The 15,427-nt window shown below is 39.9% G+C and overlaps 1 protein-coding gene across 3 annotated transcripts in view; it reads left to right on the top strand.

Annotated features, from left to right (window-relative positions):
• Positions 1-15,139, top strand: part of XPNPEP3 (X-prolyl aminopeptidase 3) — a 287,901-nt gene extending 272,762 nt beyond the window's left edge. For 2 of the 3 annotated variants that reach the window (XR_013262366.1, XM_077452550.1), the window contains 2 exons: positions 14,740-14,840; positions 14,984-15,139. Coding sequence is in view for 2 of the 3 variants with exons in the window: in XM_077452550.1 (XP_077308676.1) it covers positions 14,740-14,810 (71 nt within the window). In the remaining variant the exon portion in view is untranslated. Of the gene's footprint in view, positions 1-14,739 lie in introns of all 3 variants that reach the window. The other variant, XM_077452549.1, reaches the window with a different exon arrangement.
• Positions 15,140-15,427: the final 288 nt, after the last annotated feature.

Raw genomic sequence — 15,427 nt, 5'->3', positions numbered from 1 at the left:
GCTGTTCCAGGCCTTATGTCGTTTAGGACCTGTACAGTTGCAAAAAACTTCCTAACACATCCACTGTATGATACATATAAGTACAGAAGGAAAAAGAAAGATTTACAGGGAATGAGTAACCCTGTAACAATAGTATCTCACATTCACAAAAAAGGGAGGGGCAGTAAGCCCAATGTATAATGCAATATCAAAATATAACATTACAGACTATACTAACACACTCTGAAGGTAAATGGGAATGCACAATCAGCAGCAAGAAGGGGGGGGGGGGGGGGTAGAGGGTAAGGTCATAGGCAGCTTGAAAACTCACAGTAATAGTCTAGAAAGTAGCAGGGCATGTATCACACAGTGTCGCCCTGTGCATCAACCCAACAGTTCCAGATTTGATCAAATTTGTGTGTGTAGTACTTACTAGCATATGATAATTAATATGGGGAAGAGTATCATTAATAGCCTTTTCCATCCGCTTACAGTGGGGCTAAGGAAGACTTCCAATATAGAAGAATTTCCCTATGTGCATAATATGCCTTGTAGAACACAAAAAGTTGTGTTTATCAGGCACCACTCCTTCCTCCAGGCCCAGGAACCAAATGGTTGGATCCAATGGGCGTGAGAGACCACTTACATTGTTAACTATATCCGCCACACCATTCCAATAATGTTGTATAGCCAGGCATGACTAAAAGACATGAAAATAAGTACCAACCTCTGTGCCACAGTGAGAGAAAATATCTGAGGCCCCAGGGTATATAAGAGAAAGTCGCTGGGATGTATAATAAACACAATGTAGGAATTTCAGTTGTAGGAACCGATCAGTAGAAAAAATCATGGTTTTCAAGAAGTGAAGTATGCAGTCTTCCCAGTCATCGTCTGTAAGGGAAAGAATATCGGCCTGCCTGCCTACATTTGCTGTAAAGATCAGTCATTTTGGGCAAGGTTAAGGGAATCAATTGAGAATAAAGTGCTGACAGCGGTTTAGAGAGATAGCTCTAAACTACAGCTGTTCTAAGGGGTCAGAGGTCAGTATGTTATGAAAGAATTATGCAGCAGCCGCACAATTGGGGAAATTGGAAAAACATATGATTGGATAATCAATAGCAGTCTCACAGTTTTTAAAAGCACAGAAGGCAGAACTGTGGCATAATATGCTTGAGTAGCGTAATTCCATGTCTGGCCAGTAGGGAAGGATCTGGGATTGTGTGGAAGTGAGAAAGATTGGGATTGCCCCACAAGGGAGTAAATGGAAAGTATGTGTCATCTGCCACATATTGAGCTCTAGCTTGCTTCCAAACAAGAGATATTGTTTTTATTGGAGTAGTAAGAGCAGGGCTAGCCTGGGGTCCTCAAAAGAATTCAGGAGAGCTAAGCCGTCACAGTCAAGAGGAAGGTACAAAGTCGACTTGGTGTTTTAGGAAGCGTCTGGCCCATAGTAAGGTGGTAATTGTTTTTTCCAATTTAGTGAAAAATGACTTGGGTATAGGGACCGGGGATTGAGGAAAAAAGTTCAGAAATTTAGATTTATAAGATTTGCCTGACTGATAGTACTAAGAGAAGAGATGTAGAGCATTTTCGAACAAAATTGTGAAGCAGTGGGAGAAGATTATCTGTTATATAGCAGGAAAGATTATTGACCCGCTGGGTTCATGGAGGCGCTGTATGTCGGTTTCTGTCTATAGTGAGATTTATTTATTTTTTTACAGGGAGCCTGCCCTTTGTTTCGGTGTTACTAACATCAACACCTGCTATGTGCTGGGACTGCCCTGCAATTTACGTTTGTCCTCACTGTTAGTTGAGCTACACTAAGGTGGACCTTGGTTGATTGTCTACGGGATTTGCGCCCCGCTCGTCGGTGTTGTAGGGTGACCCCGGGAATTGTTGTCTCTATTTATATTCTATTGCCCCTGAGGAAGCCATTTTTATGGCGAAACATGTAGGGAAGGATTGATTGGACAGCATTTTTATGGCTACCACCATCTTGGCCTAATATAGTACAAACTTTGTATTTCCTGGACACTGGAGAGAACAGTTTTATTTGGATTTTTTGTTTTGCATTTTTATATTTTGTATATTTTTTTCCCCTTTTCTTGCATATGTATGACTTCTTTTAAAATGTAATACATTTTGTATTAATTAAAAAATAATAATAATTTCCATCATTGTAGCACCCTAATAATCCCTCCTTTTTTCCTTGGAATTTCTGCTGTTGTTGTAATTAATTTCTGGGATGAGGTGCTGTATTTAGATTGGACCTCCTGTCACACAATTTCCAGGAAAGATTATGTTGAACCTATGCCAAGGTAAGGAAATTTAGTTAAAACCTTAAGTGGGGCAAAAGGGATCACAGTTATGGGTGGCGGAGTAATGGGAATCGCTAGGGACTTATTCCAGTTAACCCGAAAGCCTGAAAAAGTTCAGAAGGTATGAATAATCGCCAGGGCAGAGCGGAGGGAAGGGCCCAAATCTCCTAGATATAGCAGAGTGTCATCAGCCTACAGTGAAATTCTTTCTTCCCAGGTACTCACAGGTAGTCCCCGCAGTGTGGTCGCCTAGCAGAAAAGAAATGCAAGGAGCTCAAGTGCTAAGGCAGAGAGCCCTGGGAAAGGGGCAACCCTGCGTACTAGCCCTAAGCAGTGGAAAGGGAGGGGACAGCGTAGAATTGAGGCAGACACGGGCATAGATCTTATTTTTACAGGTTTTCTTTATGAAAATCTAAATATTTTAATTAGAAAATCCTTACTATTACATAACAAAATCCTTACTATTACATAATCCTTTCTATTAGTGTGTAAAGAGGGAAAAAACATTCTTTTGATTCTAATCTGTTATAAAACACCTAATTAAGGTTCATCTCACGACACTATACAAACTATCTGCTGTTATTGAAATGTCTATTCAGACCTCTGAAATTGTTAGCTTGGCATCAATAGAAATATTTATTTATTTATTACAGGCACTTTTGGTTCCTTGAAAAAGTATTCACGTCCCTTGAAACTTTCCAAATTTTTTCATGTTACAACCAAAAACGCAAATGTATTTTATGTGATAGACCAACACAAACTGGCACATAATTGTGAAGTGGGAGAAAAATGACAAATGGTTTTCCAAATTTGTTACAAATAAATATCTGAAAAGTGTGGCGTGCATTTGTATTCAGCCCCCTTTATTCTGATACTCCTAACTAAATTCTAGTGGAACCAATTGCCCTCAGAAGTCACCTAATTAGTAAATTGAGTCCATCTGTGTGTAATTAAATCTCAGTATAAATACAGCTGTTCTATGAAGCTCTTAGAGGTTTGATAGAGAACCTTAATGAACAAACAGCATTATGAAGGCCAAGGAACACATTAGACAGGTCAGGGATACAGTTGGTAGGAACTTTAAAGCAGGGTTAGGTTATAAAAAAATATCCTAAGCTCTGAACATCTCACAGAGCACTGTTCAATCCATTGTCCGAAAATGGAAAGAGTATGACACAACTGCAAACCTATGAAGACATGGCCGCAGATAAAAAGAGAAGAAGAGAGGGGCGCCTCTGGGTGCAGATTTTTCAAAAGTTTTATTTACAATGTAATAATAGTAAAATTTGCACTCACATTTAGTAGGCAAAAAAAGGCATTAAACACAAGAGGGGTCATCTGGTGTATCTGATTCAAACGTCAGCCAGTGATCCGGTCCACATCTGTCATCCTGTCATTCCTGTTCCTCTCAGTATGGTCCACTACTGATGTTAGGAGAAAGCCGGCTTATGGTGGACGCAAAGTATGTAGATTTAAAACGAGGCTTGGGAAGCAGAGATGGCCAGGGCGCGGAGCTGTGACGTCATAAACATGCGACGCGTTTCTTGAGCGTGCGGGTCGAGATTGTCAGACGACCGCGCTCTTTCATCAGGAAAATCAGAATAGAATGGAGGGAACCAGGAATTTAAATAGGGGCAGGTTAAAGACATCAGGCGTGACTAAAGGCGGACTGGGACGAGTGATGGGGCGTGGCCAGAGCGGAGTGTGAGGAAAGGATAGATGTGATGGGTTGTGAGAGGGGGAGGGACGAGAGGAGAGGAGATGTACGGCATGATATAGAGGAGGGGAGGGAGAAATCTATCAAGTGACACTACGGCAAGTGGGTCTATGGGGAAATGCCATGTGCATATCGGCAATAGCCTGAATTCTGTTATACTGATAAGTAAACGGAGAAAAAGCTACATGTACACTTGACGGGAGCTAGGGTTATATAGGGAGGGAAGAGGCATGTAGAGAAAAGGAGCGATAAATATATATATAGAAGTATGTAAACATGTATGGAAGAAATAATACATAATAAAATAATTAACATAATAAAAAATCTATGGGAGATGGTAATTAATTGGAGAATAAATGAAGAGAGTATATGTGAGGGAATTAAGAGAATGAAAAAAATAAAAGAATATATATACTATATATATATATATATATATATATATATAAATACACATATATATATATGTCAAGAATTAAAAATGAAAATGATAATATGAATAGAGTATAAGGAAATATGTATGGTAAAAGGTGTATACATGATGAATAGTAGTATGAAGAGAGTGAATGAGAAGAGGGGGGTAATAAGTTCTGGAGATGAGAGAGTGGGTAAAAGAATGCTAGACGCATATATGAACTATGTAAATATAACTGTATAGTGGAATGGACAAATAGGACATGTATGCATAAAAGGATAATATAAATAATATATATATATATATATATATATATATATATATATATATATATATATATATACACACATATATATGTAAAAAATGGAAAGTAAAGGTAAAAACAAGATGTATACATATACGTACATATACACACATACATATACATATGTACACACATACATGCGCATAGGGCACGGAGGGAGAGGAGAAGGGTACGGGGGAGTGGAAAGGGGGGGGGGGGAAGACCAAGGGGGGAGGGGAGGAATAGATAAAAAAGTGGCATGTGTGAAACTACACATCCTAAAATTCTGCCTAAAAAGGTATGATGTAGGGAGAAGGTTTTTTTTTGCTAATACAGAATAAGAAAGATTATTTTCTATACGTGCATAGATACAGATACAAACCAAAATATTAGTATCAATACATAATCATTTAAAAAACATAATCATTAAAAAAAAAAAAAAAAAAAACAGTAATGATAAAACATGAGACAATAAACTATCTTGTTATAATAGCCAATCTACTTCCCTTACAAGGGCATGGATTGGAGGCAAGGAGGTGGCCACAATAACAATGGGGTACCACTATAATAAAAAGGAATATATATGTGAGAGAATATATAAAAAAAATATATAAGAATATATATATATGAAAGAAAAAAATATGTATAGCATGTATATTAATTAATAGGAAAAACATGCAGATTGAAGTGATATGTATAAGAGGGGATGTTTTCATTATGGAGTCATGTTATGTAATTGGGAGAACGCCATGGATGAGGTGTATCTAGTATGAGACAGTTTAACATCTGCAAAATCAGCGGGTAGGCTACTGAGTAGTAATACATCAAAGAATGGTGGCAATTTCTATACATTCGTTGATTCCCCCTGGGGAGAGTGCGTCAAGGGTATAGATCCAGAAGGTTTCCCGAGAGCATAATTTTTTGAATCTCTCTGCCTGGGTGAAATGGTTAGGGATCTGCTCGATAACCCAAACCTTGAGGCCTAATGTGGACCCTTTATGAGAGAGGGCAAAGTGTCTAGGCACGCTATGTGGATCGGTGGCACCGATCGGAGTGTGAGGAAAGGATAGATGTGATGGGTTGTGAGAGGGGGAGGATCCATAAAGGGTCCACATTAGGGTCCACATAAAGGGTCCACATTAGGCCTCAAGGTTTGGGTTATCGAGCAGATCCCTAACCATTTCCCCCCAGCGGAGAGATTCAAAAAATTATGCTCTCGGGAAACCTTCTGGATCTATACCCTTGACGCACTCTCCCCAGAGGGAATCAACGAATGTATCGAAATTGCCACCATTCTTTGATGTATTACTACTCAGTAGCCTACCCGCTGATTTTGCAGATGTTAAACTGTCTCATACTAGATACACCTCATCCATGGCGTTCTCCCAATTACATAACATGACTCCATAATGAAAACATCCCCTCTTATACATATCACTTCAATTTGCATGTTTTTCCTATTAATTAATATACATGCTATACATATTTTTTCGTTCATATATATATTCTACTTATATATTTTTTATATATTCTCTCACATATATATTCCTTTTTATTATAGTGGTACCCCATTGTTATTGTGGCCACCTCCTTGCCTCCAATCCATGCCCTTGTAAGGGAAGTAGATTGGCTATTATAACAAGATAGTTTATTGTCTCATGTTTTATCATTACTGTTTTTTTTTTTTTTTTAAATGATTATGTATTGATACTAATATTTTGGTTTGTATCTTTATCTATGCACGTATAGAAAAAAATCTTTATTATTCTGTATTAGCGAAAAAAACCTTCTCCCTACATCATACCTTTTTAAGCAGAATTTTAGGATGTGTAGTTTCACACATGCCACTTTTTTATCTATTCCTCCCCTCCCCCCTTGGTCTCCCCCCCCCCCTTTTCCACTCCCCCGTACCCTTCTCCTCTCCCTCCGTGCCCTATGCGCATGTATGTGTGTACATATGTATATGTATGTGTGTATATGTACGTATATGTATACATCTTGTTTTTACCTTTACTTTCCATTTTTTACATATATATATATATATATTATCCTTTTATGCATACATGTCCTATTTGTCCATTCCCCTATACAGTTATATTTTCATAGTTCATATATGCGTCTTGCATTCTTTTACCCACTCTCTCATCTCCAGAACTTATTACCCCCCTCTTCTTATTCACTCTCTTCATACTACTATTCATCATGTATACACCTTTTACCATACATATTTCCTTATACTCTATTCATATTATCATTTTCATTTTTAATTCTTGACATATATATATGTGTATTATATATATTCTTTTATTTTTTTCATTCTCTTAATTCCCTCACATATACTCTCTTCATTTATTCTCCAATTAATTACCATCTCCCATAGATTTTTTATTATGTTAATTATTTTATTATGTATTATTTCTTCCATACATGTTTACATACTTCTATATATATATATATATATATATATATATATATATATATCGCTCCTTTTCTCTACATGCCTCTTCCCTCCCTATATAACCCTAGCTCCCGTCAAGTGTACATGTAGCTTTTTCTCCGTTTACTTATCAGTATAACAGAATTCAGGCTATTGCCGATATGCACATGGCATTTCCCCATAGACCCACTTGCCGTAGTGTCACTTGATAGATTTCTCCCTCCCCTCCTCTATATCATGCCGTACATCTCCTCTCGTCCCTCCCCCTCTCACAACCCATCACATCTATCCTTTCCTCACACTCCGCTCTGGCCAAGCCTCATCACTCGTCCCAGTCCGCCTTTAGTCACGCCTGATGTCTTTAACCTGCCCCTATTTAAATTCCTGGTTCCCTCCATTCTATTCTGATTTGCCTGATGAAAGAGCGCGGTCGTCTGACAATCTCGACCCGCACGCTCAAGAAACGCGTCGCATGTTTATGACGTCACAGCTCCACGCCCTGGCCATCTCTGCTTCCCAAGCCTCGTTTTAAATCTACATACTTTGCGTCCACCATAAGCCGGCTTTCTCCTAACATCAGTAGTGGACCATACTGAGAGGAACAGGAATGACAGGATGACAGATGTGGACCGGATCACTGGCTGACGTTTGAATCAGATACACCAGATGACCCCTCTTGTGTTTAATGCCTTTTTTTGCCTACTAAATGTGAGTGCAAATTTTACTATTATTACATTGTAAATAAAACTTTTGAAAAATCTGCACCCAGAGGCGCCCCTCTCTTCTTCTCTTTTTATCTGCAGCAATCCAGGAGCTTAGTTTCAGCTCTCCTAAGGTGGCAGCCCTGTATGTGGATTCCTCCCCCCTCCTCTCCCCCCCACAAAATGAACTAAAGAGCATCCAATTCCTCTTTTTGGACTTGATTAAGCAGTGCACTTTTGCACTCATTATTATATGTACTCTCATAGACTTTGTTTCTCAGTGGGAATATAATATTATCTTTGATTTGCGCCAAAAACTTGTCTTATGTCTATGATGACATGGCCGTCCACCTAAACTGACAGGCCAGGCAAGGAGAGCATTAATCAGAGAAGCAGCCAAGAGGCCCATGGTAACTCTGGAGGAGCTGCAGAGATCCACAGCTCAGGTAGGAGAATCTGTCTACAGGACAACTATTAATCGTACACTCCACAAATCTGGCCTTTATGGAAGAGTGGCAAGAAGAAAGCCATTGTTGAAAGAGCCATAAGAAGTCCTGTTTGCAGTTTGCGAGAAGCCATGTGGGGGACACTGCAAACATATGGAAGAAGGTGCTCTGGTCAGATGGGACCAAAATTTTACTTTTTGGCCTAAAAACACTAAGTGTGATGGAAAACAAACACTGCACATCACCCTGAACACACCATGCCGACAAATATGGTGGTGGCAGCATCATGTTGTGGGGATGCCTTTCTTCAGCAGGGACAGGAAGATGGTCACAGTTGATTGGAAGCTGGATGGAGCCAAATACTGTGGAATCTTAGACAAAAACCTGTAAAGGCCCGTACACACGGTCGGACTTTTTGACAACAAACATGCAAATTAGCTGTTTTGGAGCAACATCCGACTGTGTGTACGCTCCATCGGACAAACTTTTTCTGTTTTCATCGGACTTATGTTGGCTCTGCGAACGGACAAACTTTTTGACAACAGAAGTCCGATGGAGCAAAGTCCGACCGTGTGTATGCAAAAGCATCGGACTTTTGTACAAGGTACAAACACGCATGCTCAGAACCATTGCAAACGATCAGACTACAATACAGAAGTTGACCAAAGGTGGCGCTGGAGTCATTGAACGTCCTCTTTTGAAGTGGCATCCGTACGTTGTGACGTCACCACGTTCGTGTTTGTTGTCAAAAAGTCCGACCGTGTGTATGCAATACAAACTTGTGGACAACACACTTTGTACAAAAGTCCACGGAAAAGTTTGTACAAGTCCGACCGTGTGTATGGGGCTTTAGAGTCTGCAAAAGACTTGAGACTGGGGTGGAGGTTCACTTTCCAGCAGGACAAGGACCCTAAACATACAGCCAGAGTTACAATGGAATGAATTAGATCAAAGCATATTCATGTGTTAGAATGGCCCAGTCAAAGTCCAGACCTAAATCCAATTCACAATATGTGGCAAGACTTAAAAATTGCTGTTCATAGATGTTATCAATCCAATCTGACAGAACTTGAGCTATTTTGCAAAGAAGAATGGGCAACATTGTCTCTCTATAGATGTACAAAGCTGGTAGAGACATACACAAAAATAATTGCAGCTGTAATTGCAGCGAAAGGTGGCTTTGCAAAGTATTAACTTAGGGGGGCTGAATACAAATGCACGCCACACTTTTCACATATTTATTTGTAAAAAAAATTTAAATCCATTTGTCATTTTCCTTCCACTTCACAATTATGTGCCACTTTGTGTTGGTCTATCACATAAAATTCCAATAAAATAAATTTATGTTTTTGGTTAAAATTGGGATATCCCCGCGCTATCATATACAAATCTCACTATATACTAGGGGTGGGTTGCAGCAGAACACCGACAGCGGTATAAACCCTACCACTGAAAAATGTGTGACAAAAATCAAATAAGTGATGTTGCGCTCCCTTAAAATAAATAAACAACTCTCAACTGCATACAAAATTGCATACAAAGTTGCATATACCAATACTTAAATCCAACTATCGTGCCAGACCGTAGTCCGTAAATAAAGTGTCAAATGCTGAAAATTAAACTAAAAATACAGTATAAAAGTGTCCAAGTGCTTGATAGAAATCACATTAAATCTAAAGTGCTTAATAATTACATACACAGTTACATATGACTGCACAGTAATGTGAACTCATCTATCGTGATCAGGAGTAGTCCGTAAATAAAGTGTCAAGTGCTACAAATTATACTTAAAATAAAAGCATTTACACAATAGGAGTATCCAGTGTCTCCAAAAATCGCATTCACCAGTGGGAATATGTCATGCACGTAAACTTATTCCTCAAAAAAAAACGCTGCAAACTGTATTGATAATAACATAAACGTGAATCACACAGTGCAATTAAAATATATAAACTAAAGAAAAGAAGAACAACAGTCTCTAAGGCTAGGTTCACACTATTGCGATGCGGGAACGCCGCGAATCCGCGGCGTTTTCCCGCATCGCATACCTCCCGCCGGCAGTTCACACTGCCCTATGCGGACGGCTGGGGGTGTCAATGTTATGTTAATGACACCCCCAGATCCGTCGGCATATCGCAGTGCGATCTGCCGACTCGCACAGGAATCGGATCGCATGGTGTGAACCCCCATGCGATCCGATTCCGTTGCGGACCCAAAAAAGGGTCCTGTGCGAGTTTGCTGCGGGACAGCTGCGAGTTCAGCCATACTATCTGTATGGCTGAACTCGCAGTGCTACGGAGATCGGATGTGATTTGCTGTGCGAATCACATCCGGATCTCCCCCCGCAGCAGTGTGAACCCAGCCTTAAACAGCATATAAAGTGCCACGTGCTTCGTACAATGCTTCTCCAGGTACAAGGTGCCAAATAAACCAGTGTGTACACACTCCTGTGCCTCTTCAGTGTTCCACACACATCAAGTGAAATGGCCCCTTACCTTACTGCTGTAAGGCAAACAGCAGAAAACGGGGATCTCAGGCTATCCAGGTGGTGTACCCCTACTTCCGGGTTATGGATACTGTCCCCACATCAGTTATTACAAACGGCAGGATCTCATAAAAACAAGAAAGGGGAGGGCTCCAATGGTGAAGTACATAAACACTTTTATTATAACTCAAACTAAAAACAGTGGAGAGGTACTCACAAACGACTAAAAGGTAATTCACAGAAAATTAGCCCAGCGTTCCGTTCGTATCTCGGACGCTACTTACGGTATCCTAATTCCTCCTATTAGAATAGGAGGAATTAGGATACCGGAAGTAGCGTCCGAGATACGAACGGAACGCTGGGCTAATTTTCTGTGAATTACCTTTTTGTCGTTTGTGAGTACCTCTCCACTGTTTTTAGTTTGAGTTATAATAAAAGTGTTTATGTACTTCACCATTGGAGCCCTCCCCTTTCTTGTTTTTATGAGATCCTGCCGTTTGTAATAACTGATGTGGGGACAGTATCCATAACCCGGAAGTAGGGGTACACCACCTGGATAGCCTGAGATCCCCGTTTTCTGCTGTTTGCCTTACAGCAGTAAGGTAAGGGGCCATTTCACTTGATGTGTGTGGAACACTGAAGAGGCACAGGAGTGTGTACACACTGGTTTATTTGGCACCTTGTACCTGGAGAAGCATTGTACGAAGCACGTGGCACTTTATATGCTGTTTAAGAGACTGTTGTTCTTCTTTTCTTTAGTTTATATATTTTAATTGCACTGTGTGATTCACGTTTATGTTATTATCAATACAGTTTGCAGCGTTTTTTTTTGAGGAATAAGTTTACGTGCATGACATATTCCCACTGGTGAATGCGATTTTTGGAGACACTGGATACTCCTATTGTGTAAATGCTTTTATTTTAAGTATAATTTGTAGCACTTGACACTTTATTTACGGACTACTCTTGATCACGATAGATGAGTTCACATTACTGTGCAGTCATATGTAACTGTGTATGTAATTATTAAGCACTTTAGATTTAATGTGATTTCTATCAAGCACTTGGACACTTTTATACTGTATTTTTAGTTTAATTTTCAGCATTTGACACTTTATTTACGGACTACGGTCTGGCACGATAGTTGGATTTATAGTATTGGTATATGCAACTTTGTATGCAATTTTGTATGCAGTTGAGAGTTGTTTATTTATTTTAAGGGAGCGCAACATCACTTATTTGATTTTTGTCACATATGTTTTTGGTTGTACCATGACAAAATGTGGAAAATTTCAAGGGGTATAAATAATTTTTCAAGGCATGTACTTGCCACGGGCCAGTCTAGACAAGATCAAATTAACCTGCCAGCATGTCTTTGGAGTGTGGGAGGAAACCCATGCAGGCACAGGGAGAACATGCAAACTTGAGGCAGTTAATGTTGTGGTTGGGATTGTTTTTTCTTTTACGAATAACTGATTGATATGTATTGATAGATTGAAACAGTGGGGAAAATAATTATTTGATCCCCTGTAGATTTTGTACGTTTGTAAGCCTCGCTCTGAAGTAACTAGCTTGACTAGTGAAACATGTCAGCGTGACATTATTATCACAAAGGGTGTAATGCTTTGATCCAGACTACGGCCACTTGACTTGCCTTGTATGCTTGAACTACCAAGCAGGGACTTCAGCTGGCATGACAAGAGGAGTGTGGACGTGGTGACTGACGTGCTGTGGAGACCTTTGGGTGCTATTATGGACTGGTGGGACTTATTCGACTATCTACCTGCACCTACTTAAACCCAACACCATACCCTACCTCATTTCCTTGTGACACATTACTTCCATCCATGGAAATCCACTGCCTGGCTATTTTGATATGTACCAGATACACTTTCCATCTATTTTGCACTGAGTTTGCTGCCTTCAATGTGATCTTCATTGAAATCTGCCCAAGGATCTTACCCAGTACCTTCTACCTGCTTCAGTACAGAGCTCTTTTTCACACACACTTCCCCCAAGTTGCTGAATAACTTCATCTTCGATTTCTGGACTGTGTTATCACTATACTGACAGAAAAGAAAGATTTGGGTAGTGAAAAGGCACAGAATTATTCCGGTCCACCCCTCCGCATCACAGGACAGGATGGGAAAAAGCAGACAATACAGAGAGAACACTTTGCAATCCGATCATCGAGATGGAAAAATGTCCCCACAAACAGACATTAGTTGACAATTAATAGGGCTCGCGTTTTGTTAAAGATGATTGGTCAAACATCTCGCAAAATAGTGCCCAGGGTGTCCATATGGTTGTTAATGACAAGTCCCAGCAACTTAAAGAGGGATTCCACCTACAAAAAAAATATTAAAAGCCAGCAGCTATAAATACTACAGCTGCTGACTTTTAATAAATGGACACTCACCTGTCCCGGGTTCCAGCGATGCCGAGGCCGATCGATCGCTCGGCTCTCGGCTGCTGCCGCCACCATTCTAGGTGAGGGAATCAGGAAGTGAAGCGAATCGGCTTCACTTCCCGGTTCCCTACTGCGCATGCGCGAGTCGCGCAGCGCAATAGGAATTGTCCGCGCTGTCTCTGGGACCCGTGTGTGTCCAAGCAGACAGCGCGGCAGGACAGGAAGAGGCATAGACTCCCATGGGAGTCTATGCCCGGAAGTGGGTGTAAATACCTGTCTTTGACAGGTATCTCCACCCCCCTCCCCCCTGAAAGGTGCCAATTGTGACACCGGAGGGGGGGAGGGTTCCGATCAGCGAAAGTTCCACTTTAGGGTGGAACCCCGCTTTAAATCAGTCTTTACATATCGTTTCTCAATAGTTACTTGGAACTCCATACAGGGTCCAATCATAAATTCATTGAAAGAAAGGGGGGGGGATTTTCGTCTCGGCCTGAAATATACCTAAAATAAAATCAAAAGCAATGCAAGAGTCAATAGAATAACTATTTAGCCTGGACAAATTCAAATTTGTCTGTTGGAATGAATTAAGCAAATGGGGTCATGTGGAATCGGAGAGCAAAGCCATTTATATAAATGGCTTATAACTGAAAACATAATTTAATCCAGGGGATTTTAAGGCTGACAGGCTGTGAATCCAGCGGGCTTCTCACTGCAGTAACAACCCGTTGTTATCCCCTCTTCTTTTATTCAATGGTAGATATTCTAAACCAAAAAAATGCATTTTAGACAGATCAAATCTTCGCACTGTGCATATGATGTCACATCCGCCATCTTGGACATTCGCATGTGCAGTAGCACGATCAATTTGTCCGTGCCCTGCAGGTGACATCAGACACTAGCGGGATGGGGAGAGTTGAAATGGATGGCGTTTTGTCATCATTTCTGATGGAGGATTCGAGAGAGAGAGAGGTTGTTAGCCTCTTCTCTACCTCCTTACCATCTCCTGAGAAACCGTCTCTTTTTGCTTCCAGACTTGTAAGCACAAATTATTTAAGCATTTTTGCTTCACTATCGGAACTAATATGGACAAAGAGACTTTGGTTATCAGGCTTTTTGTCGTTCCTGGGGGAGGATGGATTGTCGGTTTGGCTCCTTATTAATTAACTTGTGATTGGTTTGTGCCTTATGAAAAGATTATCTTTATCAGAACAATACACAGACTATATGCATTCTTTTTTCTTCTTCTTTGTAGGACTATTTGCTGGAGGGTTGCTTTTTGAGCCAGTGAATTTACACAATAGTTTGATTCCCCACTGTTGAATACTTTTCCCCTCTTTTGCGGGCGGACACCTGAAATTCAGGAAAACCCAACTGTCGATTGGCTCTAATGCATTCCAGCTTGACTTGTTTCTATTGAAATGAGGAAACTTATTGGTCAGATTCAAATATCTAGATGAATAAAGTAAATCCTACCATTTGGGTAAATTTGATATGTGCATATTAGGTATTTATCATATTTTATTTAATATAGAAAATACTTTCTTCATATAGTTTTAAAGAAGTTCCTTCTCCCTATGGTTGCAACCTTATGCCTTGACTCAGGTTTTGGAAGATTTATCTGATCGTCTCAAGAATCGATTTTAGATTAATTGGTAGGTTTTCCTCTTGGCCTGACAATAATTTGCATGTGATATATATATTTTTTTGATATATAAAAATAACAACTAGTGTAATAAAACTTTAATAATATTTCCAATGTTGTGGATGATGTTAATATTATGTATTCTCATTACAGTGTTAAACTTCATGCAGCACTATAAAACTCCTGAAGAAGCGAAACATGTTGAGTACAAGTGGCTGCATTATTGTATGACATTTATACAATTGATTATTGAATGTAAAAACCTTTTAAACATATTGTTATTCTAATAAAATTTATATATTTTTTAAATATATTGTTTATTTAATTGCCACCTTAAAAGTTAAATTTCCTGTATGCTTGAAGGTCTATATGTATAGCCTGTTGCCCTGTCAAAGAGCTTATACATCTTGACCCCATATCTGGCACCCTTGCTGGGGAGATACTGTTTAAAAGACAAGCGGCCAGAAAATTTAATCAGGGACTCATCAACGCAGACAACTTGATTGGGAGTAAACAAGGCTGCAAACTGTTGGTTGAAATGGTTTACGAGGGGCCGAATTTTGTGGAGCCAATAAATTCAGGGTCACTCGGAGGACG

The sequence above is a fragment of the Lithobates pipiens genome, unplaced genomic scaffold, assembly GCF_037356315.1.
Source record: "Lithobates pipiens isolate NorthernLeopardFrog02 unplaced genomic scaffold, aLitPip1_a1.2 Scaffold_23, whole genome shotgun sequence".
Lineage (NCBI taxonomy): Eukaryota > Metazoa > Chordata > Amphibia > Anura > Ranidae > Lithobates > Lithobates pipiens.
This window is presented reverse-complemented; position numbering and strand designations above follow the sequence as displayed.